The sequence below is a fragment of the Rhodamnia argentea genome, chromosome 5 (genome assembly GCF_020921035.1).
Source record: "Rhodamnia argentea isolate NSW1041297 chromosome 5, ASM2092103v1, whole genome shotgun sequence".
Lineage (NCBI taxonomy): Eukaryota > Viridiplantae > Streptophyta > Magnoliopsida > Myrtales > Myrtaceae > Rhodamnia > Rhodamnia argentea.
In genome coordinates, this window is record NC_063154.1 from 17,226,874 (window position 1) to 17,242,758 (window position 15,885).

General features: G+C 39.2%; 2 protein-coding genes across 4 annotated transcripts; both read left to right on the forward strand.

Moving 5' to 3' along the window:
• Positions 1–97: 97 nt before the first annotated feature.
• LOC115755217 (DNA polymerase kappa) lies at positions 98–7,955 on the forward strand. 3 transcript variants are annotated; one of them, XM_030694537.2, is made up of 14 exons: positions 98–318; positions 560–732; positions 1,295–1,484; positions 1,663–1,786; positions 1,874–1,974; positions 2,057–2,143; positions 3,393–3,488; positions 3,616–3,736; positions 4,289–4,417; positions 5,344–5,435; positions 5,787–5,898; positions 6,170–6,498; positions 6,646–6,977; positions 7,734–7,955. In XM_030694537.2, exons 3-14 carry the CDS (start codon positions 1,380–1,382, stop codon positions 7,846–7,848), a joined length of 1,743 nt encoding a protein of 580 aa, XP_030550397.1. In that variant the 5' UTR covers positions 98–318; positions 560–732; positions 1,295–1,379; the 3' UTR covers positions 7,849–7,955. The 3 variants fall into 3 exon arrangements, with proteins under 3 accessions (XP_030550397.1, XP_030550395.1, XP_030550396.1); XM_030694535.2 differs by having other exon boundaries at positions 1,311–1,484; XM_030694536.2 differs by having other exon boundaries at positions 1,311–1,484; positions 5,356–5,435.
• A 1,090-nt stretch (positions 7,956–9,045) lies between these two features.
• LOC115755204 lies at positions 9,046–13,121 on the forward strand. Its single transcript, XM_030694526.2, has 4 exons — positions 9,046–9,200; positions 10,185–10,443; positions 11,410–11,470; positions 12,211–13,121. Exons 1-4 carry the CDS (start codon positions 9,061–9,063, stop codon positions 12,798–12,800), a joined length of 1,050 nt encoding a protein of 349 aa, XP_030550386.1. The 5' UTR covers positions 9,046–9,060; the 3' UTR covers positions 12,801–13,121.
• The last annotated feature ends 2,764 nt before the right edge of the window (positions 13,122–15,885 follow it).

Genomic DNA, 15,885 nt, shown 5'->3' on the forward strand with positions numbered 1-15,885 from the left:
TCAATAAAAAAATTAAGTAAAGGTAAAAATTTAATTTAATTTTCGATAGGAATTTCCTCACAAAAAAAAAAAAAAAAAAAAAGACTTAACGCGATTCGGCTCGCACGAAATTGGCGCGCCATTTCTGCGCAGCTTGTCTCGTACGCCTTCTCTCCGTCGTCGCTCAGGGTTTTCCGAAGGAGGAGGAGGCCAGTTTTGCTTCTGCTGAGTGAAGTCGCGGAGAGATGCCGATGGCGGACAAGAAGAGCGAGAGCGCGTCGAGCGACGGTGCTCGTCCATGGCAGTCCTACCACACCGTCTTCACCAACGCCAAAGCCGGTCAGTGCGCCCGCCGCTCAAACTCAGTCCCCGTTCGGTGAAAATCGCGCATTTTTTTTTTTTTTGAATTCGACAACACGGGTTCTCGTGATTCCTTTTTGGGAACTCGTTCGTGACTCAACTGTAGAGAATCGGTGAAAGTGGATGCGGTTTTCGGATATCTGCTGTGCGCGATGCGTCCGAAGCGGTGCTTTTAGCAAATTTGGACACGGTTTGATGCTGCGATTTTTTTTTTTTATAGGCATGGAGGGGGTGGATAAGGAGAAGGTGCAAAGGGTTGTGTACGAGATGAGCAAAGGGTCCAAGTATTTCGAGAACGAGGAGCGCAAGGAGGCATTCATAAGGCAGAAGATAGAGAGGATGCGCGCTCGGAGCGCGAAGCTCACCGCTGGGCATTTGTCTCAATATCAGACGGTATTGCAAAATTTTAAGTCTTGCAGAGTAGTGGATTTGTTTTTTGAGGTGTGCCGTGATGATATTACTCTTTATAACAATTCACCCAACAACAATCTCTCCTATATAGATGACGATTTGCACAATTCCACCTGGAAAAACAAAGTCTAAAGTCCCCAAAAACAATCTGCGGAACTTCAAACCGCTGTGTGTGGCTTCTGTACGGTTACATTTTTCGAGAAAGGATTGATGGGGGATTCTGAAATTCTGCCATTTTTTACTGTCATACGAAATAGCCACTTACTACTTTTACTTCCTTCAAACTGGTCTCTTGGTGTGAGGGTCTCTACATAACTTAAACTAAGCCACTGAAAGAAAAGCATGACACTTTCTAAGTTATTGTCGTTGAAAATACATTTTTATCAAATGTGACTCATGCCCAAGCAGGACAAGGCCATCAATTAGTTTGTAAGTCAATGAACCTCAAGTTTTCAGATCAGTTCTTTGTTTGTAACATTCATTAATATGCTGTGTCAGAAAATTTGAAGAATGTGTGTCCTCTTGTTCATGTTTTAATCCGCAGTCCAACCATTATTCAGGTGGCTGACAAAAGAATCCTAGAACTGGAAGCTACACGAGACCTTTCAAAGGTTTGGCTGCATGTAGATATGGATGCTTTTTATGCAGCTGTCGAAACGTTATGCGATTCTTCTTTAAAAGGGAGACCAATGGCAGTTGGCGGCATGTCTATGATCTCAACTGCTAACTATGAGGTTTGGTTTACTTCGCCGATTTGTTTGTTGGATGTCTTCAATTAAATTGGTTTGGTCCTTCTCATCTTCTTGTAATTTTGAACATTCAATACTTAGATGGAAATAAATTTTGAAGAGAATCGATGTCCAATTATATCTTCCTTTATTATTCATTGATACAAGCTTCCCAATGTTGTAGGCAAGGCGATTTGGCGTTCGTGCAGCAATGCCTGGTTTTATTGCACGTAAACTATGTCCGGAGTTGATTTTTGTTCCAGTAGATTTTGAAAAGTATACTTATTACAGTGATCTAACTCGAAAAGGTCAGGCCCTTACATATATAACTGTTTATATTGGCAGATTGTCTATCGTTTAGTATGTAATTCGAGAACCTATGTATCTTCTACTAGTGTTCCAGACGTATGATCCCAACTTTATTGCCTCCAGTTTGGATGAAGCTTACCTTGATATAACTGAGGTCTGCAAGGAAAGAGGTGTCTCTGGTGGAGAAGTAGGCCATTCATGTATTCACTGAATTGTAGACTGTCCATTTACTAGTTTAGTCATCTGATTTTGTCACCTTTATACTGAAGGTTGCTGAAGAACTTAGAAATGCTGTGTTTGGGGAGACTGGCCTTACTTGTAGTGCTGGAGTTGCTGCAAACTGCTTGCTTGCTAAGGTATGGGAAGTTTTCTAGAAGTATCTGCAACTTTAATATCTTCTCAGGTATGATTAAGTTGCCTAGCATAAACATTTTACCGTTTCTTGTTTGAAAGAATTGTTTGATTTATTTATTTTATTCCTGTTATATTAAGGTACTTGATCAAACAAAATTACAAAATATTGGTAAAGATTTATGTCATGTGACTAATTGTTGTAACATATAAGCTTCGTCACTATATTATTAGCCTATTAGGCTGGACCTTTGTTTGCTGGAGGTCCAATCAAAATATATATTTATGAGTTTTCGAAGTGTTTTTTCCCTGGAAAGAAGGAAAGACAGTCGCTCCTCCGGATGTGATCGTGTGTTACATTAGTGTGGAACTTCTCCTCTCTGGTTTTGTGGAGAAAGTGAGTGATTTACTATAGCCACTTTGGTTTTAGAATGGGTGTCCAACTTTCTAAAAATCAGGAGCACCTTGAAGGAAAAACCACAGGAAGTTGACTACTCTTCTAGACTTCATTTCTCGAGGAATTAAGCGGTCTTTCTATTTTCATTGTGGTATTTGACATCTATAGCTTTCAGGAAATATGTTCCATTCAATGAAATAGGATAATGTAGCTGTTGCCCCTTTTTGCCCTTATGCCATCATTTAATAGGGGATACATCATCTCGCCTTATAGTTATGCACTGATTTGATTAGGTTAAATGTTGTAGGTACTTAAATAAATAATGACAAACTAAGCAATCAGATGCTCCAGTAAGAAGGGACACTTTTGAGACAGAGAATTAGCTTAACAGCGTTGGGGGAAGACCCTAAAAGACATGGAATGAGATGATAAAAGAAAGATATAGAGCACTTTGACCTTTTAGATGTGTTGATACAGAATCAAGTCCAGTGGGATAAGTGATTCGTACAGCTGACCGCACTTACTGGGAGTTGGCTTAGTTTGTTGTTGTAGTGGTTTTACTCATTAATTGCTAAATTCACAATGAAGTTTACGAAATTATGATCCCACAATTTCAAGGACTGTTAAGCTATATATTTATGCCAATTATGTTATGGCTCCCAATGCATCAAAGTTTGAGCAGTCTAAAATTATAAAGAAGGAAAGGATAATAGAAGTTTAGGTGTTATGTTGACAAACTATGTGCTGATCTCTTATCCTTGCTCATCTATTTTTAGTTTTCACCTTTTCTTTCTCCTTCTGGCCATTTTTCTTGCTATTGAAGATTCAAGGGAACCTTTTTCACCATTTCTGCTTAGGTTTGCTCTGATATAAACAAACCAAATGGACAGTTTGTCTTGCCTAATGACCGGCTGGCTGTCATGACATTTATCTCCTCACTTCCTATCCGAAAGGTGCACCTTATTTCTTTTCTGGTTTGCCACTGGAATTTCCATTATTACATCTGAACTTAGCTAGACACCGTTGTGCCAATCTTTGCGTTTGTGGTAGTCTTGATGCGATATTTTTAACCATTTACAGATTGGGGGCATTGGAAAGGTTACTGAACGTATCTTAACAGATGTTTTTGGTATTAGTACCTGTGAGGAGATGCTGCGAAAGGGAGGGTACCTTTGTTCTCTTTTTTCCCGCTCCACAGCTGGTACCATCTTGGTGCTTTTCTTTTTTCTTATTTCCCTAACCTGTGATACAATAATGCTTTTTTCTGATTTACACTTTTTGTTTTACTGCATCTTTGTTTATCATATAGCTTTGCTGATTTCTGATTGTTTGCATTCTGATAGTAAGACATATTCAAGTTTTATGTACTGCATCAGGTGTGAATTGTTAAATCTATAGGAGTGGTGGAGTTGGTCTTTCTTGTGCCAGACGGCTCTCTGGTTTATGGATATTAGGCTGGGGAACTGTATGATTAAAATTTGGCACTGTTAATGGTCAATTCCAGTTGTTACTTAGATAACACCTTTCTACACTAAAACCTCTACACTTATATTTATTACCATCATCTTTCAGTAGTACCTTCTTTTTTTTCTTGATGATGTAGGATGGCTTTAGTTCCGTATTTTCCGTCGAGTGTTGCTCTCTGATTTGCTTCTCTTCAACTTAAGTGTCCCTTCTATGAATTTGCTATGCCTTATTTCTGTGATTATTTTGTAATGTGCCTTTTGATATCGACGATTTGCGAGTCTTGCAGACTTTTTTCTCTCTGTGGGGCTGGGTCTTGGGGAGACAGATCCTCCACAAATGAGGCTGCGAAAGAGTATCAGTAACGAGCGAACATTTCCAGCTACAGACAGTGAGGCTTTGCTGTATCAAAAGTTAGGTTGGGTGTTTTCTTCACCTATCTATTTTCTGTATTTTCTTTTCTCCATTTGAGAATGAATATGCTAGTAATGGTTCTATGAAGAGTGCTCACCAATGGGCTACCCTGAGCATCTTAAAGCTATCTTTCGACTTCCTTTTTGTTTCATACTCTCTTCCTTCATTTTTCACTCATCTAATTTAGAAGAATGGAAAATAGACTGATTTGTGCGGATTAAGTAAAAGCCCGACTCCTTTGGGTTTGAGCCTTACTGCTCCTCTTCCTGAACTTACCTTGCAAAGGGAAAATAAAGCTCATGCCTTCAATGACGTCTTGAAGTTCATTCTAGCTTGGCCAACACGGCCTCATAATCCACTCAAACACGCTTAATCTAAGATCGGCGCTCTGCATGGGCATACTTTAACTGTACATCTTTCAACAATCTCCTCACATGGGCTTGGTTGAAGATTCTGATGCCTAAACCAACCACCCTTGACCCCTCCTGGATTGGAGCAGCTGGTGCTACATTATCTGCACTCACCATTATCTTCCTATCAAAATCTGTTAAATATATGTCAGTTTTTTGCTTGTGGTTTAAGGGATAGGAATTGGAGACAGAATTTTTTAGACTTGAATAAGTGTTTGTCATTGATTTGAGCATACCTCTATCAGAAAGAGCAAGGCCTTCTCCAAACCGCTTGTTAAATTAACTACCCCTTAAGAATACCTTCTGAGGAGCTGAAGGATAATCCTCTGACAATCCTTGGAGCAAGCAAGTAGATTTATCCAGATAATTTTCTTTTCTTAACCGATCTATTGAGCCTCTGGATTTTTGTTAATGAAATTTATGGAGCCATCTGATTTGTTACATCTAGCGTTAAAATAGTTAAGTAGGATATTATATTAGTGCTGTCAATTGCTAATTCTTATTAGGTTCACTTTTACAGATGAACTTGCAGAGCTACTTTCTAGTGATATGCAAAAGGAAGGTCTTCATGGTCGGACATTAACTCTTAAACTGAAGACTTCATCTTTTGAGGTACTTTCTGCGCATGACTGGCTTTTCTTTTTCTCAATGGTCATGTATGTTAGAACTCCAACCTAAAAGCTTAAACTATTAGATGGAGGGAGATTTTTCTGAATACAAGCCATTGTAAACCCCTTATTCAAGTAACGTGGGATACTTGCAACACCACACTATGAATTTCCCAGACAGAAAATCTATCTTGAATAGTCACTATGACTGATAGATGATATTTCAGTGCTGTTGACTTTCTCAGAATGTGATATTTTTTGTCTATGTTCGTACTCATTGAACCCTTCTTTCGCTCACAATGTGCTTAACTTTTATTCTCTTTGTGCTGCTTTATTCTCTGCAAAATGTCTATAGGTTCGAACCAGAGCCTTAACTCTGCAGAAATACATATCCTCAAGGGATGACATCTATAATTATGCATCAAAGCTTCTGAAGGCTGAACTTCCCATATCTTTAAGACTGATAGGTATGTTAACTATGTTGATCGTTGTCCTTTAAAGTACTCAAAAGTCTGAGCATGAGTTTGTTTTAGTGGATCTGTCTCTGTTTTCATAAGATTAAGGCATTATTCGATCGAACTGAAAATTATAGATTCCGGTATTTAATTATTGAGGACCATAATTTCTGATAATCAAACAGAACTCGGTATATTTTCATCTTTGTAAGAACTCTGTATATTTTCATCTTTGTAAGCGCTGAAGTTACCAGTAATATTCAGTAGGTGTCAACCTTTTCAGGACTAAGGGTGTCTCAGTTTAAAGATGATAAGATGGGCTCTCCATCTGATCCAACACAGAAAACTCTCCTGAGCTTCATGGTGGCAGATGCTTCTGGAAATTTTGTTAGGGGACAGAGCTCATTGGGATCAGAAACTAGCAACAATCTCTTCATGAATGATTTCGGAGACGATATTTCTGTGGAGACTCGTGAGATGATTGACAGTGAAAGAGACGATCCACTAAACCGGAATGACTCATCTGATCCAGAACAGCGCTGCACTTTGATTGAATTTGCTGGCAAAACCGAGGGGATGCATGGACATATAAATGGCTCTATCGTGGAGAAGGTATGCAATAGCCTAAACTTCATATCGGCCCCATTTGTATTTTTGAGTAAGTGGCTCCTAATAATTTGCTTCTGTTGCAAATGAGAATTTTTTTAGACTAGATATGTATATTACTGGCATCTAATTCAATACTTACTACCTTATCAGGTAGATGCCCTTATAGAGAAGAGTGACCCAAAATCTAGTCAACTCAAAAAATCTAATGGAAGGGAATCGGATACTTCTTTACCTCACGAGACTGAGATTAGCAGCTGCCTAAATCAGAAGGATAATAATGACTATCTGCTCCAAGGTGAAACATCATCCAGACAAGAAGAGCAGATTCTGTGGATGAATGATTACGAGTGTTCACTTTGTGGGATTGAATTGCCGTCATCTTTCGTGGAGGAAAGGCAAGAACATGCGGACTTTCATCTTGCAGAGAGACTTCAGAAAGAGGAATCAGGCATGGATTCAAGAACACTCATAGCCAGGGAAAGGTATGATGGCATATGGCCAGATACTCAACAAGCAGCATGATCAGTTTCTAAGAAGTATTTTTCAGAGCCTATGCTTTCTTTCTGATGCATGCTGGTACTGTTTTAACTATCATCCAAGATATTTTCACTAGCCAAACAATTCTTCCTTCAAGCAAAACTGGCTGGATTGTTTAGGATTTCGTAGTTTCGTTGCATGACTGCGTTTTCCCAAAGTCTTCCTGTTTGCTGTAGAAGAATTTTAATGTAGGATTCTGTCCTCTTTGGTGATATTATGATTTTGCTTGACAGTACTCTTTGGTGTATTATTTTCTATAATGTTTACAGCGCATTCTTCCTGTTAACTGCTTATTTGAAATTTCCTGGTATCCTGAATCGTAGTGGTAATGTTTCCACAGAAGAGCTTGCACCAGTAATTTAACTGATAAACCTAGCCAACTTATGTTCCAGATAAGAGTCACAGACATGGTTGAGAAGGCATTGTCGAGTTTTCCTTGCATATTTTTCGTCTTTGTATGGAACCGTAAACCTCTAATGAAATGAGCGAGGAAATAGAACTGGTTTCAGATTTTGCGAAGAAAATGAAGTCATTGGATGTTGACATGGGGTCCTGGCCATTCATTCTGCTTGTCTGAGAAATTGAGCAATTTCACGAACTATCTTCTGAATTTTGATGATTAACAAAAGGTTGACTTATTAACTTTCTTACTCATTGTTTACCAGATACCTTAGTCTCTGGTTAACTTCATCTCTTTTCAGGTCGCCACTGAAGCAGACTGGCAGCGGAAATAAACATAAGAAGCGCAAGTCGTCACCTTCAGACGGACATCTTCCGATAGATGTGTTCTTCAGGAAGATTAATCAGAAACCCTAGAGATCATTCTTGTTGCAATTGATTTTTCTTCTATGTATAGTTTTCTTTGCTAAAGCTGAGATCAATTGTTTGTAGATTAGTGAGATATGTACCATACACGCCTAGGATACAGCTGTGTGTAAGTTTTAACTTGGAATTCCCTTGTACCAAGATCACTGGCCTTTCCCCCCTCAACCATCTTGTATTAAATAATACACTGATGTTGTCAAATCAAATAATTACTTCAATAACAATTCAGTCCAATATGTTTTTTTCCTTGTAAATAAGATTTAATTCAATATTTTTTGTGAAAATTTCTTCAGATCTTAAAAAAGCTCCTGTTTCCACTCCATAAATAGCTTTAAACATTTTGACCCAAAAAAAAAAATTAAGCTTTAAACACCGCATGACAATTGAGCGATCCAAAGTAGTTTTAATTGCGAGCTCATTGATAGTAAGATTGATAAAATAGGACAAATGTACCTTCAATGTAAATCTATGAATCTAATAACTCCTATCAAACTTTTTTAATTTGCTGTTTCTTCTTCTTCTTTTGTAATTTTTTTTTGGTCGAAAATTCTTTTGTCTTTAAACAAGAGAAGTTTATACGTTTGCTACTTTTTTACGAGAGTTATAAATAACTTTATCTCTCTCTAAAGTTCGATTTTAAATATCACCTTGCAATATCCATTTCTTTAGCTTAAGTATTTTTAGGAGAATTCTTTGATTAATACCGTAATCTCTTTATGATTATGATTTTATTTAATCGGTAAAGATTATCAACAAAATTCATACTCACCACGAAAAAAATCCTTTCTAGATATTAGCCTGAGCACATTAAAGGGAAGAAAAATTATATAATGGGAAGAATTATAACATCATTCAGTCCCGTATTTTTCATGACGACTTGAGATTTTTGAATTTTCTAGTAGATAAGAACTTCATTTATTTTTCATACGTGATTTCAATTAATTAGTTCTTTTGAGGTTATTTTCGTCTATTCGAGCCTTAGAAAACAAGTACTTTCATTAATTGTGAATCGACATGTGTTAATATTTTTAAGATATTTCAATATTGATGATACTTACCATTGAAAAAAAACAAAACAAAACAAACAGCAGAATCCGACGGCCAAAATCACATCTCTCCTGTGTTACCATTTCGATTCTGAAATCAGACACCGTTTTCCCGTTATTTACAAGAATACCCTTTCGTCTCCTCCATAATCCCCTTATGGGGATGGAAGCTCAAAGCCCCTACCGCTCTGGGGTCACCGCGAGCCAGCAGAAAAAAGCAAAAAGGAGAATGTCTCGACGGGAGGGTCGTGAATCCGAGTCCAGACGACACCGTTCCAGATTCGACAGAGAGCCCAGGTACCCTCTCTCGCTCTCTCTTCGACGCTTGCACTTGTGGGACATTGTGGGTGGTGATCGAATGTGGGAGAGGAATGGTGGAATGACTGCTTTTTGGTGTGAAAGTTGAGGGCTTTTTGTGTTTTTGGCGGACAATGATGTGTTTTGGTGTGTATGGGATTAGTATTGCCGAAGCTGAGATGAGTTCTCTATGTTGTTGCATCAAGTGCACGCACTCGGACATGGTTATGCTTGGGTTGAAGTTGGAATGGGGTCATAATCATGGGTCTCGGGTTCGGCTTCTTCGATAAGGTGCAGCTGCCTGCTTGTTTCAGTCACCTCTTTAGAAAAAAAAAAAAAAAAAAGGGGGGCCCCGACCAGCTTCGGATGATACTCCTCGCATATTGTTGTGGTGGAAATTATAGGAGCTCCAACCTAGGTTGGTGTGTGTGAGGAGGTAACCGGGTGACTGGAGGTGTCAGGTGGTCTCTGTCATGTCCCTGATGAAGCGGCTCGCTCGAGTTCTTCATATTATGTGTCTTCCCTCTCGAATAGTTTCATGGGCTTTTGACGGTTGCATATGTTTCTTGATGTGGGTTGGAAAAGAAGAGTACATAGTTTGTTGGTTTTTTGGACAACTAATTTGTTTGTTGCCTGGGGAGAATGTGTATCCACTGGTGCACAAACAACTGTATCAGAAGTTTGGCAAGTGGTTTTACTTGAGAGCTGTGAAAGGCGAACTCAATACTTCGAAAATAACTGGACTCAGTAACATCATCAGCAACCTCAAGCAATTACCTTGATTTTTGTTTTAGCGCCCTGGATTCTTGTTGAGGGGTGATTTGATGCCTTAATGCAATTTTTTCCCCTGAGCAAGACTGACTGGGGCATTATACTTGGTGGACCATCTATTTCCTTTTGCACCGTTTTTTTTTTTTTTTTTTTAATTAAAACTTGACTGGGGCCTCTTGTTTTCATTTCGAACGTATGATTGTTGGTTCCTAGTCCCAAGAGGTCTAGAAAGGATGGAAAACCTGAAGCAGAAAGAGTCCCGGGCAACACTGATCGTGGAGAGCGGGATGGAAAGCATGGTCGCCAACTGCTTGGTGTATCATTGCTTGAGACACCCTCACGTTTTGACTCTAAAGCTGGGACTGCAGCTGAGGGTAAAGACTCTGAAAAGAAGGCCTTTGGAACAAATTCTGATGGAAGGAAGCACCCTCCTAATCCTACTGAAGTGCCTCGGTCAAGATCTTATTTCCAGGTTTTTGTGGTTTACTTGAATCTAATGCTGTCAAATAATGAAGAACCGTGGGCAGAATTACATCAGTCTTTTTACTACCCTTGTTGGAATAAATGATCACTGTTAACGTGGAACCGTCTAGGATACCCGCAGGTCGAAGGAGAACTGGTTGGTTCATGATTGTCTTATCGAAAATGAATTTTAAGATTCTTTGGTTCTACGTAATTTATTGAATATCCATTAGCCAAAGGTAGAGGAACATCTGCATATGAAAAAGTAAAAAGTTCATGTGTTATATAAGGCTTTTTTATTCTGGCATATGAACCATAAATTTGTAGTTTTTTCTGTGCAATGCCTGAAGCAATTGTCAAGGATTTTCTTGTAACATACCAATGCAATAATCAAATTCTTTTTGAGTATGGAAATTGAAGTTGCAAAAATTGTTGATGAATGTTGAAGTTGCAGCAATGGAAGATTATCAATTAAAAGATTGGCAAACTAAATATCTAAATGCTTTTCTACAGTTAATATTTGCTAGTTTGGTATATGAGCCTTTCAAATAAAGTGGAGTGAATTCTTTCCAGACATTTTTACTCTAAAAATAGAAGCAGAGTAGATTAGCTTTGCAATTTGTTGCATAGAAAACTGAATTTGGAGTCCCTCCCTCCCTCCCTCGCTCTCTCGCTCTCTCTCTCTCTCTCTCTCTCTCTCTCTCGCTCTCTCTCTCTCTCTCTCTCTCTCTCTCTCTCTACATTTGCTAACATGGGGGTGCAAGATGCTTTGCCATCATCATAAACTACATGCATTCGTGGTTGTACGGATGCTCTACAACTACCAGTGACTATTGAGTTTGGTTGTTGGTTATTCAGTGTACCCAAAACTTTTTGTCTAGGGTGATGTTGCCGTGGATTTTGTTCAAAGCCTGTGCCTTGCAGGGCCTCCCTGTGTGTAACCATTTTAGGCTTGCCTGTGCATGTCTTATAACAGCACGATGAGCGTGGTAGTGCTGGGCAAGGTGCTCGCAGCTTTGGTCAAAGAGCCCCTACAGGTAAGTCTGCTCGCTTCTTTTCTCCTCTCCTCTGTTTAGTAATCTTCACTGAAGACGGAACTCCCTATTTTTGTTTTTTTAATAGATTTAGTCTGTGAATTGGTTTCAAAGTTTTGTATTTGCTTATATTCTTGTTTAACTCAATTTTCTTTGATTATGTTACTGTCCTCAGCTAATAATAAAAGACATGCAAGATAATCAGTTACTGGATTTTCCTCAGATGATGTTAGGGATAAGGTAGCATTGTTGCTTGATCTCTGGACCAGTCTGGAGGTTGGTGTTGGTCGGTTCAGAAGTTTAGATTTTGGAGTTTGTTTTTCCTTCTTCTTTTTTTAAAGTTGAAACTGTTCTGGAGAGGGTATTTTGTCTCTTAGTCAACCAATTCTGTTGACATCTGATGCTGCATAGAGCAATTTCTTTTGTCCTTCTCTTGTTTTGGTTTTTATTTTCTTTTTTTTCCTTTAACAAGGATTTTTTTTTTTTGGGGGGGGAGGGGGCGGGGTTGGTTTATTTGGGTTTGCTTGCTTTTGGGAAGGGAAGAAGTTGGTTGGGTGTAGAAAGGGGTAGTCAGAGTGGATCTGTATGGTACTTAATTTGTGCGTTTCTATTTTGCGGAGTCTTTCTCTGGATGTTTTCTCAAATTGTGCGTGGTCAGTTTTTTTGAGATCGACTGTGCTTGTGGATTATATTTTGAGGCTGTTTTTGCTGACTATGCTCTCATGTGGTAACTTTCTTAATAGAGCGTGGATGGTGGAAAGATTCAAAGGACCAAGGTACTGAAAGGGCAACCAACAAGACAGCAACAGTGGATGTGAAGCAAAGAGAGGATAATCCACGTAAAGGAGACGACAGCAGCACTTGGCGCCACGATGGGTACTTTGAGATGGAGGCTAACCAAGCTCCGTCAGTGGCTCGTAAGAGACCTGCATTCAGGGAACAAAAGTTTCCAGCAGACGCTGATGCCGGTAAAGTGACTGATGAGGCTGTAAAGCCTAGCCATACTGCGTTAGATGGTGAAAGAAATGAGGAACGAAGACGTTACCCCCACAATTCGGAAAGATCTGGAAATACTTATTTCCGTGATAGAGCACGGCCTTACAGGAGAGAGGATCAGAGGAGCGGTGGGTTTATATCAAGAGAGAGATACGGTGGCGGTGGCAGCAGGTATAATAGAGGAAGAGAATCTTTTAATGGTAGACAAACTTACCGCCCTGGTGGTGCTCGAATAGAGAAGTGGAAGCATGATTTATACAACGAGGCTAACAAGAGTCCATCCCCAAAGAATGAGGATGATCGCTTGGCCAAGATAGAAGCTCTCTTGGCTTCATAAACATATGGACAAGTGTAGTATGGCATTTTTGTTTGTTGGTGTTCAGGTAGAACCATCAGTTTCTTACAACATAATCTCTCTCAGTTTATGACGTTTAGGTCTTGATTGGCTGCTGTATGCCTTCATTAAGTTTGATTGTAGCGCTGCAAAAGAAATGCTGTTTGGGGTGGACCGACTTTTCTGCTTTCTTACCTGAGAGAGAATTTTATGAATGCTCTTCAACACCAATTTTAGTTTCAAGTTTTCTTTGGATGCCAAAAAGACACAATTTGGTTATATTTCTATGGCAAGAGATGAAACTCTGCAGCACTGGGATTCCTATCACATTTTGATAAGTTTAATATTTTATCTTCGGATTTGCTTTTCTCAGTAATCTCTGGCCGATGAAACTCATTTTATTGGAAAGTTTATAGTTTCTTCTTTGGTCTTGGAGATTCCCTTGCTTGTGGGAGGGAAATTTGGATGAAACTCATATTTGTTTTCCTGTTTTTGCTAGAGTTCCTGTTCACGTTTGTATTTTGAGCTCCTGTTTCTGCTGTTGCTGGCCATGGACTCGTGGCGCTATGCTGCCATGTCATGAATAAGTATTTGTGCTATAGCCAAGCTCGACTGCTACGCAACCCAGATGCCTTAGAAAACATGAGAACTTACTGATTTTGACAGAGCTTGTAAGTGCTAGTGCATGTTATGATGCAAGTAATGAGCAAGTTTGAACTCAGGAGGCGCGCGAGCACTTCAATTGGTTGGATACAGATCAAGCATTTCTCTGCAATAATTGGTTCACGGTTCACCAAGCTGCACAACATCTCCTTTCTTTTTTGGTTGGATACAGATCAAGCATCCCTCTACAGATCCATGTTTTTATTGATTGGGAAGTCTTGATCTTGCATGGAAAAATTGCATACAAAACAAACAAATTGCCATTTACAATTACATTTTGACAACTTCAAATGTTGCTGGACAAAGCATTTAATAAATCGTCGAATGGCAAGTCCTTATGCCACTCATACCTTATTCCACATGCCTCTCTAACTAAAAAAAAAAAAAAAAAAAACAGGGGAATGAAACAACAGAAATCACCCAATCTCTTCAATTTCTCAGCTCTCCCGGTTCTTCCCTGTTCACTGCCGATGGCGAAGGGTTGAGAAACCGGTGTTCACGTCCTTGTTGAACTGGGGATAATACCAACTGGTAACGTTTGAGCCATTAGCAGCTGTTGCAGTAGAGACCACCATGGAACCTCTATTCATGCTGTGAGACTGGGCCAACTCTACCCCGCTTCGCTGATCCATGAACTCAGCGGCGGGCAGCTGCGGCAACTCCGACTGGGTTCGCTGGTGAGTCGGGCTGTCGATAGAGTCGCCTCCTGCGAGAAGATGGTAGCTCCTGGTTGAGCCATCAGACAGGCACCTATAGCTATTGTAGAGCCTCTGTTTCCTGATGCAGCGTATGACATATGGGATCAAACCTTCCATAACTGATCTTCTTCTTCTTCTTCTTCTTCTTCTTCTTGTAAAAGATCTTTCTTGAATTTGTGAAAGTGGGTGTGTTGCTTGTGTTGATCTTGTGAATGGCCAAGAAAGCGTGTTGGTAGACACGTATTTTATATAGTAGGGATTGAATGTTGAATGACAGCTTTATCCCATAAGTTAGTTCTTTAGGATTTTGCCAGCAATTTGTCAAAATGGGGAGCCAAATTTGAAGTCTTGTTCAAATGAAACATTAGACCACGTGAAAAGCCTGTCAGGTTTTTACCTTTGGTTAGAACAACTTGAATTGTACCAGAGAGCATATCTTGACATTTCAAATGGGTGGATCCAGGAAAGGCAAAGATTGATTGAGATAAGGTCAAAGTCATAAGGTCTCCTTATGCTTATCATCCCTTTCAGCAATTGAGCAGTCTCTTGGAGAATAATCTTGTTAATTAGCTGTAAAGTGGATAGACATGAGCAGCATGTCATGGGAGCATCATTTGTATTATATCTTATTACTACCGAATGATGAGTTGGCTTTTCTGTAAGTCACCCCCTAAGAAGGAGTTTCCTTTTTCTTTTCTTTTGACTGTTCACGACGAAAAATACAGAAAAAAAAAATCATGAAAAACTTATTATACGGATGCCAATTTAGTTATAAAATTTTTAATTCGGCCAATTTGGTCTTACACCTTTGATGATTTACCGATATAGTCATTCCGTCTAATTTTGACTGGAAATCACTAATGTGGGCACTAGCACAACAAGTGCTAACGAGCATAGTTTTTTTGTCCATTTTTTATAAAATTTTTTGAAAAATTGCAAAAAAAAAAAAAAATTCACATTAGCGTTGATCATATCACCTAGGATGACACAAGTTTTTAAAATGTTTAGAACTAAATTAACGAAATTAAAAATTTCAAAATTGAATTGTCATCGAGTTATGCACTCTTTTGGTAATCATGATTCCTGTGGTCGCAAGCTTTCAAGGTTTTATGTACGTGGGGACGACTTTCAAAGATGTCACCAAGTTTGACTTTTCCATCCGGATTTGAATGCGTGTTTCGACGCTGAATTTGACTTCTCTTTATCCAAGCCGCCGGATCTGTGGCCGACCAGAGCAGGTACACTTAGGCTGCGCACGTTACGGTTCGGGCGCCCATTCGTGAAAGCGAAACTTTAATGGTGTTTTATAAATCTTGTCGAATTATAACTGGAATACAACAGGTCATAATCTTGTCAATTCCCTATCGATTTTTGCCAGAAACTACTGATGTAACGGCATGCTATGTAGGACGATAGAGGATAACTGGACTGCCGCATCAGCGATTTCTAATAAAAATTAACCGAAACAACTAGGTTAGAATTCCAAGTAAAAATCAAGATCTCAATTGGCAAAAATTGGATAATTAGCATCCGCACAATCAGTTTATAACTGATGGGGTAATTTTCCCGCACCCAGTGTGGAGACCTTGACTTTTTTTGCCGCTTGATTTCAGGAGATGAATCGACACTTTTCTTGATTTAGAAGTAAATGTGAAACCAGCGTGATCAATTATGAGAACAACGTAGAAACTTGGAAAATCCATTTCTGATGGAATCATGTCTTGGAT